Source organism: Grammomys surdaster, unplaced genomic scaffold, assembly GCF_004785775.1.
Source record: "Grammomys surdaster isolate TR1022 unplaced genomic scaffold, NIH_TR_1.0 126109, whole genome shotgun sequence".
In the NCBI taxonomy this organism is placed as follows: domain Eukaryota; kingdom Metazoa; phylum Chordata; class Mammalia; order Rodentia; family Muridae; genus Grammomys; species Grammomys surdaster.
In genome coordinates, this window is record NW_021620917.1 from 2,812,038 (window position 1) to 2,828,995 (window position 16,958).

The window sequence follows — 16,958 nt, forward strand, 5'->3', positions numbered from 1 at the left end:
CTGAGCCACACCCCAGCCCCTCACTGGGGGATTCTAGGCAGGGGCTCCACCACTGAGGCATGCCCTGATTGCTCTACCACAGAACAAGATATACCTTCTTTTTTTTTCTTTAAGATTTTTTTAAAATTTGTGTGTGTGCACATGTGTAGAGGCCTAAAGAGATGTTGGATTTCCTAAAGCTGGCATTATTGGTGGTTGTGAGCTGTCTTGAGTGTTGGAAACTGAATTGAGTCCTCTTGAAGAGAAGTAAGTTCTCTCAACTATGGAGACATCTCTCCAGCCCTCCAGATCCTTTTTCATTTTATTTTTAGACTGGGTCTCATTACATTTCCCAAGCTGGCCTTGGTCTCACTATGTAGCCCCAAACTTGTGATCCCCCTACCTCATCCTATTGACTAGCTAGGATCACAGCTCCGTGTCACTATGCCTGGCTTTGGCCCTACTGCCCTTAATTCCTTAGGGAGAGTGAAGTTAGCCCTTGATCTTTCTACCTCAGCTTCCTGAGTTGGGGAAGGCCTTGCTGTGGGAGGTGTATTGGGTATACTAGTGTGTGGAGCAGCTCCTCCGGGCCCAGGCTGACTCCCTGCATTGTAAGAAAAATGTCTCCACGTACTGCCACACATCCTCTGGTGGGCAGACCTGCCCTCCATCGAGAGTCCACTTTACACTTCAGTGGCCGACCCATGTTACCCTGACATCTTACCCTGGAGGCCAAGCAGGTGGCTGGGACCTACCTGCAGCCATTAGGTTTGTGACCCAGGAAGCTTTGAGGGCTGAAGACCTTGAGAACTCAGTATCTTGAGGATGGAGAATGGGTGGAACTGAAGCTTGTTCTGGACCTCTTCCTGTTGAGCCTTAGATAGGTTCCCTTCCCAGAACAGGATGGCTTTTTTTTGCTTTGGGTGTCTTCTCCATAAAAAGGCAAGCATTTAGGACCACTGAGATTTGAGGCTACAGACTGCATGATAGCAGACCCTGGACTTGAGACCACAGAGCAACCCATCACGAGTCTGCTGTGCTGCCTGACATTTATTGGAATCAATGAAATGTGCCGGAGGGTGTGGGGAGATGGCTCAGTCAGTAAAGTGCCTGGATCCCCACAGCTACATCAAAAGCTACATATAGTGGTATGTGCCATAATTTCAGTGCTGGAAGATGGAGACAGCAGAATCCTAGCCAAGCTAGTCAGTCTAGGTGAAGCAGCTAGTTCCAGGTTCAGTGACAGACCTTGTCTCAGAAAGTAAACTGGAGAACAGCTGAAGACAAGCAGATGCCAACCTCTGGTCAGACCTCCACAAGCTCACACAGATACTTGAGAACACACACACACACACACACACACACACTGAAGGAGAGAGATCCTCTGTGGGTGGTAGCTTTCATGTGTACCCAAGATTCTAGGTTGGGCATTTTCTGACAGAAAATGGGACGTTAAGACACACACAGAGCTCTTGGCTCTAAATCTGTATTTTCTCGTGAACTCTGTTACCTAAGGGCAGGCAGCAGCATGGGGACTTCCAGAAACATGCCACAGCGAAGCCACTGCTTCTTCTATGTACCAGCTGTGTCTTCTGTGTCTTTCCTCAAGAGCCACCTCCTGTGCTCATTTGCTTTCTGAATGCTTATCTTCTGCTGTTAATCAGATGTCTGAGAGAGGGTCTCATGGACTCCAGCTGTCTTCAAATTGGCTGTATAGTGGAGGGTGACCCTAAACTCCTGGTCCTCTTGTCCCCTCCTTCCTAGCACTCAGATGACAGGTGAGCACCATCCACTACTTGAATCTTCTGACTTCTGAGTAATTCCTGTCTTTGGGTGAAGGTGGGGGGGGGGGGCTCGGCTGCCGTGGCTCTTTTCATCGGAGAGCGGCTGCCTCTCCACAGCCTCCTTTCAGTGGGTGCTTGGTGGTAGGCTCATTGCAGGAAATGATGAAAACCAAAACAACTTGAGCTTTTCTTAAGTGGTCTGAAACAATTTACATCAGTTTACAAAGACACCAGAGGCAGGGGAGGTCCATCCATCTCATCACACTGTCATGAGCCACTGCTGGACAGACATATGGACAATTTTCTTTGTTTTTAAATTTGTTAAAATTACGTTTATTATTTTGGGGGTGCACACTGTGACACAAATTTGAAGGTCAGGACACCTTGTAGAAGTTGGCTCTCTCCTCCTACCATGTGGTTCTGGGGATCAAACTCAGGTGGTCAGACTTGGCAGCAAGAGCCTTAATTTACCTACTGAGCCATTTCCAAAGACAGATTTATTGGGAATGAACATTGCAATGGGACTGAAAGTGCCATAGTAAGTCCCATGTGCATACAAGGTGGCAAAGAAATGAGTGTTTAGTGAGAAAACATCCCCTTAAAAGTTGCATGAGGTGATTTGAAATGGCCACCCTTAGCTCCAATAGGCTGGCAGCAGCCCAAGATAAGAAGCAGTTGCTGACCAGATGTCCCCGAGAAGTTTTGTTCCCGGGTGAAGTGGGGACCACATTTGTAGAAGGCTGCCGCCATTCCAGCAGAGTCTCTGGGAATGGTCTTGTTATTGTGGACAGTGTGAGAGGTGTCCTCTCTTGTAACACCCCAACTTTACTATTAAGGTTAGACACAAGTGATTCCATTTTGATTCTGACAGCTTTTACCTGGGGAAGAATTTCACACATTGAGGAAACTGTATGCTAGTGCATAGGAAATAGGCTGCCCGGGGAGCTCCAAGTCCTTCCATGGGGTAGCACATGGGCCTGGGGATGGGAATGTCACTTAGGTATGTAGTTGAGGGTGTGTGTGTGTGTTCATGTAAAGAATACTGTAAAATTCTCATCCTCAGTTTCCTCACCAAGTTGACAATTCTCCATTTTCCTTAGCACTTGGCACAAATTGGGAGTCTCAGATGGGAACATGTATTTACAACTGACATGGGTCACTCATGACTTGTGAAGTAAACAGCTATTCACTTAGATTTTCCAGAACCTCTTGACTGCTTTAGTGACACTGAGTTAATGTTCTGAGAAGGGTGTATTTTTCAGTTCAGGGGTCAGCAGTTGTGTAGCTAGTGTACTAACAATGTAACATATATGTAGGCCTGGAGACCAGCCCACAGCCTTAGATATGCTAGACCAGAGCTGTACCACTTAATTACAGCCCCAACTGGTAACGACCTGCTTTAAAATTTTAAATTTCTTTTTAAAAAAATGTTCATGTGTATGGGTGTTTTGCCTATGTGTGTATCTGTAACCATATGCATGCTTGCTGCCTTCAGAGGCCAGTTGAGGACATCAGATGCTTGGGAACTGGAGTCACATCCTCTTGTTAGCTGCTGTGTGGGTTGTGGGAATTGAACCTGGGTCCTCTGAAAGAGCAGCTAGTGCTCTTAACCACAGAGCCATCTCTCTGGCCCCAGTGACCTGATACTTTAATACTTTTTCCTACTGCACAAAACTTCAGCCATAATTAGTGCTTATTTACGTTTTTGTGTGTAGGTGTGGTGTGTATATGTATCTTCATATGTATGTGCTGTGCATCCGTGTGTGTGTGTGTGTGTGTGTGTGTGTGTGTGCATTCATGTGGATGCATGAACCTGACTCTGGGTCTCAGTCACTCTCTTTCAGTAAGTAAGGCCTCTCACTGCATCCTGTGCTCACCAGTCCCGGCTAGTCTTGCTAGCCAGCTTGTTCCTGGCATCCCGTCACTGTGTCTTGAGTGCTGGGATCACAGGGGGTTGCTACGCTTATCCGGCTTTTGTGCTTAGGTTCTGAGGTCCAAATTCCCTCTATCCACTGAGCCATTCCTCAGATGAAGGAGCCTTTTCCAGAGCTGCCTTGAAGCAGGTACCACAAGAACATTGCTGTGAATTTGAAATTAGTAGAGATCCCACATTGCCCATTAGCCATTTGAAGCATTTCTAATAATAATAACCTCTTTGTTATGTAATTACTCCGTCAGAACCATGTTAACATCCACTAGTTCCCATGGGACTATTGGTTCTAAGATTTTTTTTCCTTAATGTGCTCAAGTGCTATTGGTTATGCATGTTGTGGTAACAGCTAGTTGTGCCCAAGTCTGCCTCCAACTGCAGAAGAAATGGGACCATCAAATACATTGGCTTCCCAGCCTCTGTAGTAGAACACAAAGGAGTTGTGAGGTTGGGGACATGCAGTTCCCAACCTGCCACAAATCCATAATGTACAAAGGAACCATTCGTTTTCCTAAAGCAACGAGGTCAGGGACAGGGCTCTCTCAGCACTGACAGATGGTTACTCTGGATAGTGGCATGAGGGTGATGGGGCTAGAAGGGTGCTTCACTCTTGTTCATTTGCTAGCTAACACTGAGTAACTCCTGTGTCAGGCACTCGATGTGGTGCTGCATACAGGGCAGTTCACAAGCAAACTTAGGTAGCTGAGACTCTATCGGCAGTAACAATGAAGACAAATGCTCTCAAGGTGCCAGGCCGGGTGTGTGTGTGGGGGGGTGCGTGGGGTGTGTGTATGTGGGGGTGCATACCTTTAATCCCAGCACTCGGAGGCAGAGGTGGGCAGATCTCTGAGTTCGAGGCAAGCCAGGAATACACAGAGAGAATCCTTTCTTGAACCTACCCCCCATACCAAAAAAATCTCTCAAGGAGTGAGAAAGTGTGCTACACAGTCATGAGGACCCGAGTTTGGATCCCAGAACTCTTGCAACAAGCCAGGCTTAGTCTTGTGCCTGTGACCCCAGTGCTGTCACCTAGCTGAAAATTCTGAGTTTCAGGTTTGGAGGGAGACTGTGAATCAAAAGAATAAGGCAGAGCGCTTTCATTCCTACAGAGGCACACCAGTCATGTAACATGTGTGCTCATACCACACATGCACACACACACACACACATCTATCAGGAAACATAACTACAGATATTTTGGGGGCTGGGGTTGCAGCTCAGTAGTAACACATTTGCCTAGATGGGTCAAGGCTCAATCCCCTTTACAAAAACAAACAAACAAACAAACAAACCCAAAACAAAAACCCCTTACAAAGCACTATGAAGCATGATTTAGTTATGGGTTTAGGAAGTTCTCTCTGAGGAGATGAACTTTAAGTTTGCCTTTGTGAAAAATGAGAACATACACACCAGGTGAGGGAAGGGCAGTTGGTGGAGCAGGAAGAACATTCTGGACAACGGAACAGTATTATTTGAAGACCAGGGATAAGAAGAAACAAATGGCAAGGCCAGGCAGTCAGTGTTTGGAAGTGGCAGTGCAAAGGAGTTACTTTGGACTTAGAGTACAAGAGGCCACTAAAGCACGCACAAGCCTATTTTGGATCCTGAGGCCGGAATACTTTGAGAAGGTCAGTAATGAGTTGACAGGAGAAGTTTCACCAGAGCAGTGCCACGTGGCTTAGACTTGAGTTACAGCTGGAGAGAAGTGGATGGAGGAGAACCAACAGTGTTGGCAAAGTTGATCTTGAAAACGAGAAAGGAGGAGGTGTCAAGAATGAAGCCCAGGATTCAGGGGCTATGGAGGTTCGATTTTCTAAATGGAGATTCCACAGAGAGACCGCTTATGGGAGAGTGGGAAGAACCATTCTTTATTATTCATTCATTCATCATGTACTTCTGATGTACATGCCATGGCACACACATGGAGGTCAGAAGACAACTTTCAGGCATCAGTTTTCAATCCCCTGGGTTTGGAAATCTCACTTAGGTCCCAAGGCTTATGCAGCAAGTGCTTTTACAAACCCTGAAACCATTTTGCTGACCCAAGTGTTCTCTTTAAATGGCAAAGTTTGAGACATACAAGGTGACAATGTTGGAGTCCTATGGTATTGACCCACTGCTTAGGAGGAACGTGTGATTATAAAAAGTTAATCTGTAAGTGGGTGGCATTTGCTTATAGATAAGGTCTCATAGCCCAAGCTGGCCTGGAACTCACTATGTAGTGCAGGCTGGTTTCAATCTCATGATTCTCCTGCTCAGCCACCAAGACTGTTCGGTGAGAGTAAAGCTGTGGAAGTTGACAGGGCATGCAGGTCGTGAGCATGCATGCAGTGAGCAGGGATGGGGGCTTGTGCAGATACTGGGGGACCTCCAACATCCCGAGGCTAGTCATGGAGAAGCCAGAGGGCACACTGAGGAAGGTAGAATGTGCCCAGAGATATTCGGGTAATGGGAACAAAGTATAGAGGTGTTCTGTTTTGTCCTTGTTGGCCACACATGAAGATTCTGTGTGTCAGAACAGTGGAGATCATGGGGTCATTGAATTGGGCAGCATAGAAGTAACCAAAAATTAGCTTAATTCTGGAAAATACATAAAGAAGGTAGAATGATGAATGAACACTATAGATTATCTTTCAAATGTATAGGTTAGCACCCCACCCCAAATAAAGGACATTTCTGTGGGTTGAAAAAAAAAAGATCAACCACGGGATCTTTTTTGTATGCGTGTCCATGTGTGGTGGTGAATGTACACGTGTGCATAAGTGTGGACTAGGGCGTGACCTCAGGCGGTGGTCCTCAGAAGCTGTCCACCTCATTGGTCAACATCCCATCAAGCAGCCCCTCTAGCCTTCCATCCAGTACAGGAATCTGTCTGAATCCCCTTGTCTAACACTGCAGGCCTACCCCACGGGGCCCACTTGTTCTATGGGCTCCAGGGATGGCGCTCCTGTAGCATCATGGAGATGCCTACATAGCAACCCTTCACTGACTGACCTCTTTCCCCGGATGAAGCACAGGGCCTCAACTGGTTGTGAAACTGTAATTTCCCTGGGAGGCATTTGTCAGTTTGGACAAGTAAGAAGCTTAGACTTAGAGCTGGAGCAATGGCTCAGTGGTTAAAGCACATGGTAATCTTCCAGAGGATCAGAGTTTGAGTCTCAGCACCCCTGTCATAACAACAGCTGCTGAGGAGGAATGTATACTCACCCACAAATACACACACACGTGCAAATGAAAAAATAAAAATAAAGTCATAAGGAAGGAACTTGAGCTTGACAGTGGACAAGAGACAGAGCCCTTTGAGACCTTAGAAAGCTGGGCAGTTAGCACTGAGACCTGCCCTCCTTTCTGAGGAAGCTGGACTCTCCAAAGGGTAGTATGTTGAGTACCTACCTAGGACATAGATGACAAGGAAAATTGTCTTTCTTGACTTGGGTTTTAAATGGTGAAAACTTTAAAAACTTTCTTGACAACTAAAAAGCACACTTTGTCCCACGTGTATTTGGGTCTAGATTACAGTGGATACAAAATTAAAAGTCATACCAGGTGTTGCATACCTTTAATTCCCAGACTCAGGAGATTGAGGCACGAGGATCTCTGTGAATCTGAGACCAGCCCGATCTACATATTGTGCTCCAGGGCAGCCAGAACTACACAGAGAGACTCTGTCTCAAAGAAGAAAAAGAAAAAAGAAAAGAAATCACATTATACACAATTTAGTAGGTACAAGAGCATTTGGCAAAACCAAAGACAATCCAACTTGGAAGAGCATATCCACTATCCCAATCCTCTCCACAAATGATCTCCTAACAAAAATAAGAGGACACAAAAGGGAAGTGCACAGAAATTCATGAAAGACAACACACTACAGAGTTAGACTCTTGGGAGCATTACCGGCTGCTGCGTGGTAATGCATGCTCACTGTTTTTGAAGAGGTAGTAGGATGTAAGCAGTGTGTCACCTCCAAAATAGAGACAGGTGTTTAAAAGAAAAAGGGAATTGTGCTGGTTAACTTTAACTGTCAACTTGTCACAACCTAGAATCAACTAGTAAGTCCTTTTTGAAAAAAATGTAGTTTTCCAAGTTTTAATTATATGTAAGCGGTGTGTGCCCACAGAGGCCAGAGGTATTGGATCATAAGAAACCAATCTCTTATCCTGGAAAAGCAACAGTGGTACCTTCTCCTCCTCCTATCCTTATTCTGAGCCTTCTCTCCAGCCCTGGGAAGAGATTCTCAATGAGGAATTACCTAGGCCCGGTAGGCTTGTGGGTGTGCCTGTACAGACTGTCTTGAATGTTCATTGATAAAGAAAGATCCAGCCCATTGTGGGCATTACTATCCTTAGGCAAGGGGTCCTAAACTGTATAAACAGAAGAAAGACAGATGGATGACAGGAAGCAAGCATGGGTGCATTTGTTCTCACTGCTCTTGACTGTGATGTGCCTAGATGTCTTAAGTTCTTCTCACCTTCCCTGTAACTGATGGTTTCCTGGAATTGTAAGCCAAATAAACCCATTACCCCTTAGTTGTTTTTTTGTCAGCAACAGGACTGGAACAGTTATGCTTCTAGTAACAAAAAGGTAAGTATTTAAAAGAATACTTCAGCTGGTGCTCTCACTTAGTGGTCGAGTGCAAGGCGCTTGGATTCACCCCCAACACCACAAAAACAAATAAATAGTGCGCGTCAGTGGTGCTTCAACTGCACACTGTATATAACTGAAGTGAGAATGGACAAGTGGGAGATCTGGCATCACCCAGGAACAAGCACAGATCCGGAGCACGGGAAGAATGGGAAGGTTCATCCTGTATCTAAATGAAGAGAACCAAGAGAATGTCGGGAAGAGCATATTCCAAGCATAGGCGTGGGAATCTTCTAGAGGCCACGAACTGAAAAGGACTCCTTTCTCTGCAGCGTTAGGAATCCCGGCGTGGCCTTGTAAGTTGAGTATATTTATCCTGCACACACAAAGCAGTGGAACTGTAGGACACTGAGGACGGAGATTTGAGCGTGGGCTGGCAGACGAAGACAAAAGGGCCATAGATTGGCTTGATGGTAACCCTACACAGGGGCCAGGGAAAGTAGAAGCCACGGCAACAAGTGACACCGGGGCCTGATGAGAGCGCCACTGTCGCTCTGGGCCTAGCTGGGCCTCTGGAACCTGCTTGGGGATAGAGGACTGTGCATATCTCTAAAGAAAGTCTTCCCAGAACCAGGCAGGACGGCCCGGGATGGTGCTCCTCCGGAAGCCCTTAGCGCGAGAATTTCCTCCAATCTCGTGAGAGCGGCAGCGGTAGCGGCCGGTGCGCAGGCGCGTGAGTGCGCCGTCGGTTCTGGAACGCGACCGCTGGGGAGCCCGGCGCCATGTTGACCCGGAGGGGTACCAGGGGAAGCGCTTGAGGCGGCGGGCTCGGAGCGGAGCGGGGGCCGACAGGGCCGGCCGGCAGGAGCCCGCCCCTCGCGCCTTCGGATCATGAGCCGAGCAGAGGCCGCCGAGGTCGCGGTGGCGGGGCAGGTGCCCTGGCGGCGCGGGAGCTAGAGATGATGCCATTTGTGGTGACCACCCAAGGAGCACAACAACCGGCTCCCGCCCCGAAGCAGTTCGGCATATCGTCCCCCATCAGCCTGGCCGCCCCCAAGGACACAGACCGCGAACTCACCCAGAAGCTGATCGAGACCCTCCAGCCCTTCGGGGTGTTTGAAGAGGAAGAGGAACTGCAGCGCAGGATTTTAATTTTGCAGAAATTAAATAATCTGGTGAAGGAATGGATCCGAGAAATCAGTGAAAGCAGGAATCTTCCACAAGCTGTAATTGAGAATGTTGGGGGGAAAATTTTTACATTCGGCTCTTACCGACTAGGAGTACACACGAAAGGTGCAGATATCGATGCGTTGTGCGTTGCACCAAGACACGTAGATCGAAATGACTTTTTCACCTCCTTCTATGACAAATTGAAACTACAGGAGGAAGTAAAAGATTTAAGAGCTGTTGAGGAGGCCTTTGTGCCAGTTATGAAACTGTGTTTTGATGGAATAGAGATTGATATTTTGTTTGCAAGATTAGCATTGCAGACTATTCCAGAAGATTTGGACCTACGAGATGATAGTCTGCTTAAAAATTTAGATATTAGGTGCATAAGAAGCCTTAATGGTTGCCGGGTAACTGATGAAATTTTACATCTAGTACCAAACATTGACAGCTTCAGGTTAACACTGAGAGCCATCAAATTATGGGCCAAATGCCACAATATCTATTCCAATATATTGGGTTTCCTTGGAGGTGTTTCCTGGGCTATGCTAGTAGCAAGAACTTGCCAGCTTTATCCAAATGCAATAGCATCCACTCTTGTACGAAAATTTTTCTTGGTGTTTTCTGAGTGGGAATGGCCAAATCCAGTGTTGTTAAAAGAACCAGAAGAACGAAATCTTAACTTGCCTGTATGGGACCCAAGAGTGAATCCTAGTGACAGGTATCATCTTATGCCTATAATTACACCAGCATACCCACAGCAGAACTCCACGTACAATGTGTCTGTTTCAACCAGGATGGTCATGATTGAGGAGTTTAAGCAAGGGCTTGCTATTACACATGAAATTCTGCTGAATAAGGCAGAATGGTCCAAGCTTTTTGAAGCTCCAAGCTTTTTTCAAAAATACAAGCATTATATTGTACTTCTGGCAAGTGCACCAACAGAGAAACAACATTTAGAGTGGGTAGGCTTGGTGGAATCAAAGATCCGAATCCTGGTTGGGAGCCTGGAAAAGAATGAGTTCATTACTCTGGCACATGTGAATCCCCAGTCATTTCCAGCACCAAAAGAAAATGTTGACAAGGAAGAATTTCGTACTATGTGGGTGATTGGGTTAGTGTTGAAGAAGCCAGAAAATTCTGAAATTCTCAGTATTGATCTCACCTATGATATTCAGTCTTTCACAGATACAGTGTACAGACAAGCAATAAATAGTAAGATGTTTGAGATGGATATGAAGATTGCTGCAATGCATCTAAGAAGAAAGGAACTTCATCAGCTACTTCCAAATCATGTTCTTCAGAAAAAGGAAGCACATTTAGCGGAAGGTGTACGATTGACAGCTGTGAATGAGAGCAGTCTTCTCTTGTCTATAGACAGTGAAAGCAGCATGGCTGCACCTTCTCCTACTGGCACTATCAAGACAGGCCCACTGACTGGAAACCCTCAGGGCAGAAACAGTCCTGCTCTGGCTGTTATGGCAGCATCCATGACCAACATACAGTTTCCTGATGTTTCCTTGCAGCATGTGAGTCCTATAGAAAGCTCGGGGATTGCACTGAGTGAAAGCATCCCTCAGATTCCCTCACAACCTACCATTTCACCACCACCTAAGCCTACAATGACCAGAGTTGTTTCTTCGACACATCTGGTAAACCATCCGTCTAGACCTTCAGGAAATACAGCAACGAACATACCCAATCCTATACTAGGAGTCTAGAAGACATTCTCACCTGAGAAGAAGAAAGGAACAAGAAACCCAACAGAAGGGAAGGAACCAGATAGACGAGTTCAGCTTAGACACTACTCAGACAGCAGCTTCTCTGTTGGCCTCTCAGGAAACACCTGGGAACAGATAAGCCCGGTATCCCTGTTTTTCCTAGAGATCCTATTCCTTTTATTGAGAGTTCAATAAAACAGATTGAATGGATAGAAACCACCTCAAAGGCCCTTACACAAATTCTTGCAAATTGAACTTGTCGCTTTCAGATGTTAAAGGAAAATGAGGGAACCAGACTAGATATGACTCAAAATAGATTCATACTCGATTGGTAACTTTTTTTTACTGGCCTAATCTTGAACCAAAGTCCAGATTAGTATTCAAAACCAGAAGTACTGTTACTCATGCCTCAGATCATTAGCGTGTTGATAGTAGTTACATTATTTAGGAGAACTATGATTAGAAAAGAGAAAAAGCCCTCCAGCTGTATTCACTTCTGCCCATGACTGACATTAGAATTGGATTTATGTTTAATTCACTGTTGGGAGATTTGCAATATAATCTATCAGAACCCCTTATTTTAGCACTTTATGGGATTTTTTTTCCATTAGGAACTAGAACTAATTTTTGACTTTCCACTTTGGTGAATTTTCACTTTATTTCCTCCCTGAAAAGATTTCCTTACTAATTTTAAAGAGTTGCATGCTATTTTTTTTTGTAGTAATATACACGAGAAAGCACAAAATATGTATCTCAGTTCCCAGGAGGTGGCTACACCCTTTAAAATGGAATGTAAACTCCGAGGGCATTCATTTGACATCAAAACCATAATTACTAAGTATTTGGTTTCTGTGGGACAAGATCAAGAAATGGTATATGAGTTTTATCTGTAGAATTGTTTGGGAGAATGTATAATCAGGAACTAGGTATTTTCTCAGAGTTCCACATTCTTTTGTCCTTAATCATTTGTCCTCAAACAAAAAAACCTTTGCCTTCTCCTCTCTGCATTAAGCATGCATGCATTCATGCGTGTATATTGCTTCTTAAAAGTCCAGGACATTAATATCTAAACCATAATGTGAATCCAAAAGTTTTTTGGCCACATGGCACAAAACACCAAATTCTGACTCCGTGGTTAATATATCAGGAAAACTTGGGTCAGTGTTCTGTTTTCATCTCCATGGATGTGAGATTTTCTAGATCACAGAGTATCTGCTTTGGAAGAAAACTAGTTTCCAACTTTAAATATGTAGGCAAAAAGGCATTTTTACTCTTACAAATGTTAAGCCATGTTTTATTTTAATGCTGTAGCAGAATTTATCAGATTATATGTGTACAGTCATACAAAAAAATAATTTCCACAAAGCACTTGACATCTAGTCAGCTTTCTACTTTTTCCCCAAATCTCAGGGATACCCTAAATTAGAGCTGCTTCTCAATGAAGTAGCAGAATCCCCGTATGTAGGAACTATGAGGGCCAACAGATGTCACTGAATGATAGTTTTAGTCTTCCTTAATCCAGCTACAGTAAACTTAACAGCTCTTCCAAGCAGCCAGGTCTGTCTCCCTTTCCCTCTAAAGCTCTTCCTTTCTATTCTGCCTGTTTTCTCCCATGTCAAGTCAGAATTGTTTAACCCTTCTTGTCCTTCTAGATTCATTTTCAGTGTTGGACTATAGTCTTTTCCCTTTTAAACTATGCAGTAATTGAGACTTTCTGATACCTAGACTGCTGGACCTCTGTCTGTCACACCTCTGCTCCGTGCACGTTCACCTTGCCCTTCACCATCGTGGGAAAGCACACGGTTTCTGCATTTCAGATAGCTATGGTGTCTGCTGGAGACGGCCAGGCACAAATTTAGTCTCCTCATTTTGTTTACACATTGGAAAAATGTTTATTAAATGTTTTGTGTAACTATGCCTGTTTTTTTTTTTAAGCCAAGCTGGAAACTTGGGACTTTTGAAGTCTAGTTTTTATTACATGAATACCAGTCTATTTTTTCATGTGATGTGCGTAGTGTCTCCTGCCTGGAGTTTGCTGTTACGTGCTATCTGTATTCCTTGTATTTTCAAGCACTATTTTGAAAGCAGATAATGTATTTCTCCATTACAAACACAATAAAAATAAATGCCAAACAACCTGGAACTAAAACACTGACCAGATGTTTAAGTCTGATATAAGAATTCAGATGTCCTTTTTCTTTTTAATTTTTTAGGGTTCTTGGGATGGAACCCAACAACCTTGTATGCACAAGGCAAGTGTGCTCTGCCATAGAGCTGCATCCCGGACCCAGACTTTCTTCATTGTTCTGAAGGAGGTGGCAGGGCTGATGACCTTTCCAACTTTATGACATGGAAAGCGCAGGTTGTATTGCCTGTGGAGGAGATACAAAGGGTTCAAATGTCAAAAGGAAAGACTTTAAAAGGAAGATAGGAAGGGAGTCAGTTAGCATGGTGGTGCCAGGGCTATAAGCACGACCCTTTGGAAGCTGAGGTAGAGAAGGACTTTTGTTTAGGAGTTGGTGACCAGATTCTGTTTAGTGAGACCTGAAGGGATATGCTGAGGGACTTGGGGAGGGGCAGGGGTGCACTGCGTAAGTGGAGAGAAGAGAAGGGTCTAGGAGGAGGCAGAGCTGCAGGAAGTGGAGCTTGTCCGTTTTAAGTGTACTGAGAGTACTTAGGAGGAGGACAGGAGGGAGGAGCTGCAGTGAGGTGGAGTTGGTCGGTCTGGGCTGGGGAGCTGCTGCTGAGATCGAAGGAACATACCAAATGTGAGGACATGGGGTGCAAGTGAGAAAATTTGCATAGGGACAGGAGGGCCTCACGTTAATGATAGGAGAGACCTTGCTAGGGAACGGGGGTGCTTCGTGACATGCTTGTCCTAGATCCCTTAGCTGCAACAGAAAATAGCAAAGCAAAAATGATTAGTCTTCAAAGTATGCCATTATCACACAACATTTAAAATCAGTTAACACTGAGCCACTGGGCAGCCTAGTGTAATAGTTACTGAACGTTTCCTCCGAAGGACTGCCTAGTGAGTAGTTTCAGCTTTGGAAACCGTATGGTCTCTGTCACAACCACTTAACTCTGCCCTGTAGAGTGAAGAGACAGATAATACAGCAGCAGATGGCTCAGTCTGGATTTGTCACTCTCCCCACCCCCAGCAAGCATTGGCCACAATAATCCCATGGATATTATCATACACCCCACTACTCAACAACTGGCAAATGCACCCCGTTCTCAGGGAACTACTGGGCATGTGTAGCAGTCAGAAAATAAGGGTCAGTCTATTTCTAAGTATCAACATATGACTGTAGTATTATAAGTTAGAACTCAGTAACAAGCGAAGGCTAGCAAGATGACTTAGAAGGTAAAGGTACTTGCTGTAAAAAGCCTAGTGATGTGAGTTCGATCCCTGAAACAACTCATCATGGAAGTAGAGAACAGACTCCTGACACTTGACCTCTAGATCTCTATATTCTAACTGTGGCACATGTGTGCCTACATTCACACACACACACACAAATACACAAATTATTAAAAAAAAGCCAAGTGTGGTGATGTAAGCCTCTGATCTTAGCACTCAAGAAGTGGAGATAGGAGATTCCAGAGTTCGAGGCCAGCCTGGGCTAATTAATGGGACCATCTCAATAAACAATTCTAATAAACAATAGCATGGACATTTTACCACAGGCCCACACACAGGATTCCACTTTTTCTACTCTTAGATCTTTGCATCATGCTCTGAGTACTGATACGACTCATCTCGGTGATGAATCTACTTCATCAAGGAGACTATACACCCTCTAGTTACCTGCAGTGTGCCATGTAAAAACAGTACTTCCCTATATCTGGTATGGTGGCAGAAAAGTCCAAGAGCCTCTTGTCTGATGGTAACCAAAAGACAAATGCACTATTGAGAGGTGATAGCCCAAAGTTAGAAACCACACAAAGAAACCTGACCATCAGTCCAGGTTCTATGGGGTACCACCTTCTTGCAGTAAGAATCCTAAATCTATGATGTCAAACAAGCCATGGCTTCATGCACCCATGAAGGTGAGGCTAGTCATGCTAAGGAAGAAAGCATATCCTTCCAAAATACATAAAGTGGGAAGTAATTTATATAAGGTTTACATGCAAAGTAGAGTGGTATAACTCAGGGTTATCACTGTGTAACAGGACTGGTGCTTTAGTGCTTGCCTGGAATCCCAACACTCAGGAGGCTGAGGCAGGACGTTCCAGGCTCAAACCTAGCTTGGACTACAAAGCAAGCTGCGGGCCAGCCTTGACACCTTAGCAAGATCCTGTCTCAAAGCAGACCAAAGATCAAATGGCATTCTCTTCATTTTTTTCCTCATTTGCTGTGATAAAATAGTTTACAAAAGCAATCCAAGGGAGAAAGTGTTTATTCTGGCTTTCAGTGAAAAAGGAAGACATGGAAGCAGGAGGAGGAAGCAAGCCAACACACTTCCTTGGCAGGAAGCAGAGAAGTACAAATGCAAACTATGTAGAGTCGAGTATCTCAGCTAGGGAATGGTGCTGCCCACAGTGGGCAGGTCTTCCCACCCCAGTTAACCCAAGATAATTCCCCATCATGCCCAGAGGGGCATTCTGGATTCTGGTTGACAACTGTGACCATCACAGAGTTTAATTAAATGGCAGTAAGAACTAGCTGTTTGCCTTTTGTGGCAAGAGGTGGGAGACCAGCAGATTGCAGTGGCCGTAGTTTTGGGTTGGTGTAGGTGCAACAGTGTTCTTTTTTAATCTCTGGAAATTGGGAGCACCACCTTGTGTGTGGAATGGTTTATAATTCGAGATGCAATACTAAATGTGATAGTTTATAGACCTTTGGAGATCAACTAGGAGTTGCAGTTGGCCATGCATCACTGAAGTTGATACAGGTCTGTTTCTTTCCATATACTAGGTGCTACATTCAGGATGGGTAGGGCGGTTTCCCCTGGTCCCCGAAGCCCTGGGCTATCTCAGCCCCACTGCACTGCTTCATGCCTTTCCTCTTCAGGGTTGTTAAGGGCAGGATGATTTGGGGGGAAAGGCCAAAATATTTTTGTGTAGTAGCTACTTTCATGGTGATGTGATCAGACAGCAAGACGTAACCTAAGGGGCTAGAGCGATGGCACGCTGGTTAAGGATGCTCCCTGCTCTGTCACAGGACCTGAGTTCTGTTCCAGCACACACGTCAGCAGATTCACAACCAGATCCAGCAATCTATGCCCTCGCCTGGGGTACCAACACGGGTGTGCCTAGATAAACATACATAAAGAACAACATAAAGTCTTTTATATATATTTTATAGACAAGTACCTCGAGGGGCCATAACCTGTCACGGTGCTGCATGGTGGCCGAGTGCGGCTGAGTGCGGCTCACAGTTTGTGAGGCAAGTGCCATTACCCACTGAGCCATCTCACTGGCTTACTTTATCCACGTATAGGGTCCAGAGTGTCCCAAGTAGGCAAAAGTGGCACCCACAGTGGACAGGTCTCCCTGCCTCAGCTAAGGTAACCAAGAACCAGCCCCTACCACCACCACAGACATGGTCTGAGGGGATTCTGGATGGTGTCAAGTTGACAAAAGCAACAGCCATAGCAACTTAAAGAAAAAGGTTCCATAGTTAGCATATAGGCAGCTCATGTTTATGAAACTCTGGCTCCAGGGGATCTGATACCCTCTCCTAGTTACCTCAGGCAACTGTACACACACACACACACACACACACACACACACACACACAGAGAGAGAGAGAGAGAGAGAGAGAGAGAGAGAGAGAGAGAGAGAGAGAGA

The 16,958-nt window shown here is 45.2% G+C and overlaps 2 protein-coding genes across 4 annotated transcripts in view; both read left to right on the top strand.

Moving 5' to 3' along the window:
• Radil (Rap associating with DIL domain) overlaps positions 1-16,958 on the top strand; it is a 65,155-nt gene that overhangs the window by 10,792 nt on the left and 37,405 nt on the right. The window lies entirely within an intron of this gene.
• Positions 9,038-11,375, top strand: Papolb (poly(A) polymerase beta). Its single transcript, XM_028756066.1, has one exon. It carries the CDS (start codon positions 9,234-9,236, stop codon positions 11,160-11,162), a length of 1,929 nt encoding a protein of 642 aa, XP_028611899.1. The 5' UTR covers positions 9,038-9,233; the 3' UTR covers positions 11,163-11,375.

What these genes read in the sequence shown, in the direction of transcription:
- Papolb (XM_028756066.1), top strand. Translation starts at nt 9,234, where the DNA reads ATGATGCCATTTGTGGTGACCACCCAAGGAGCACAACAACCGGCTCCC.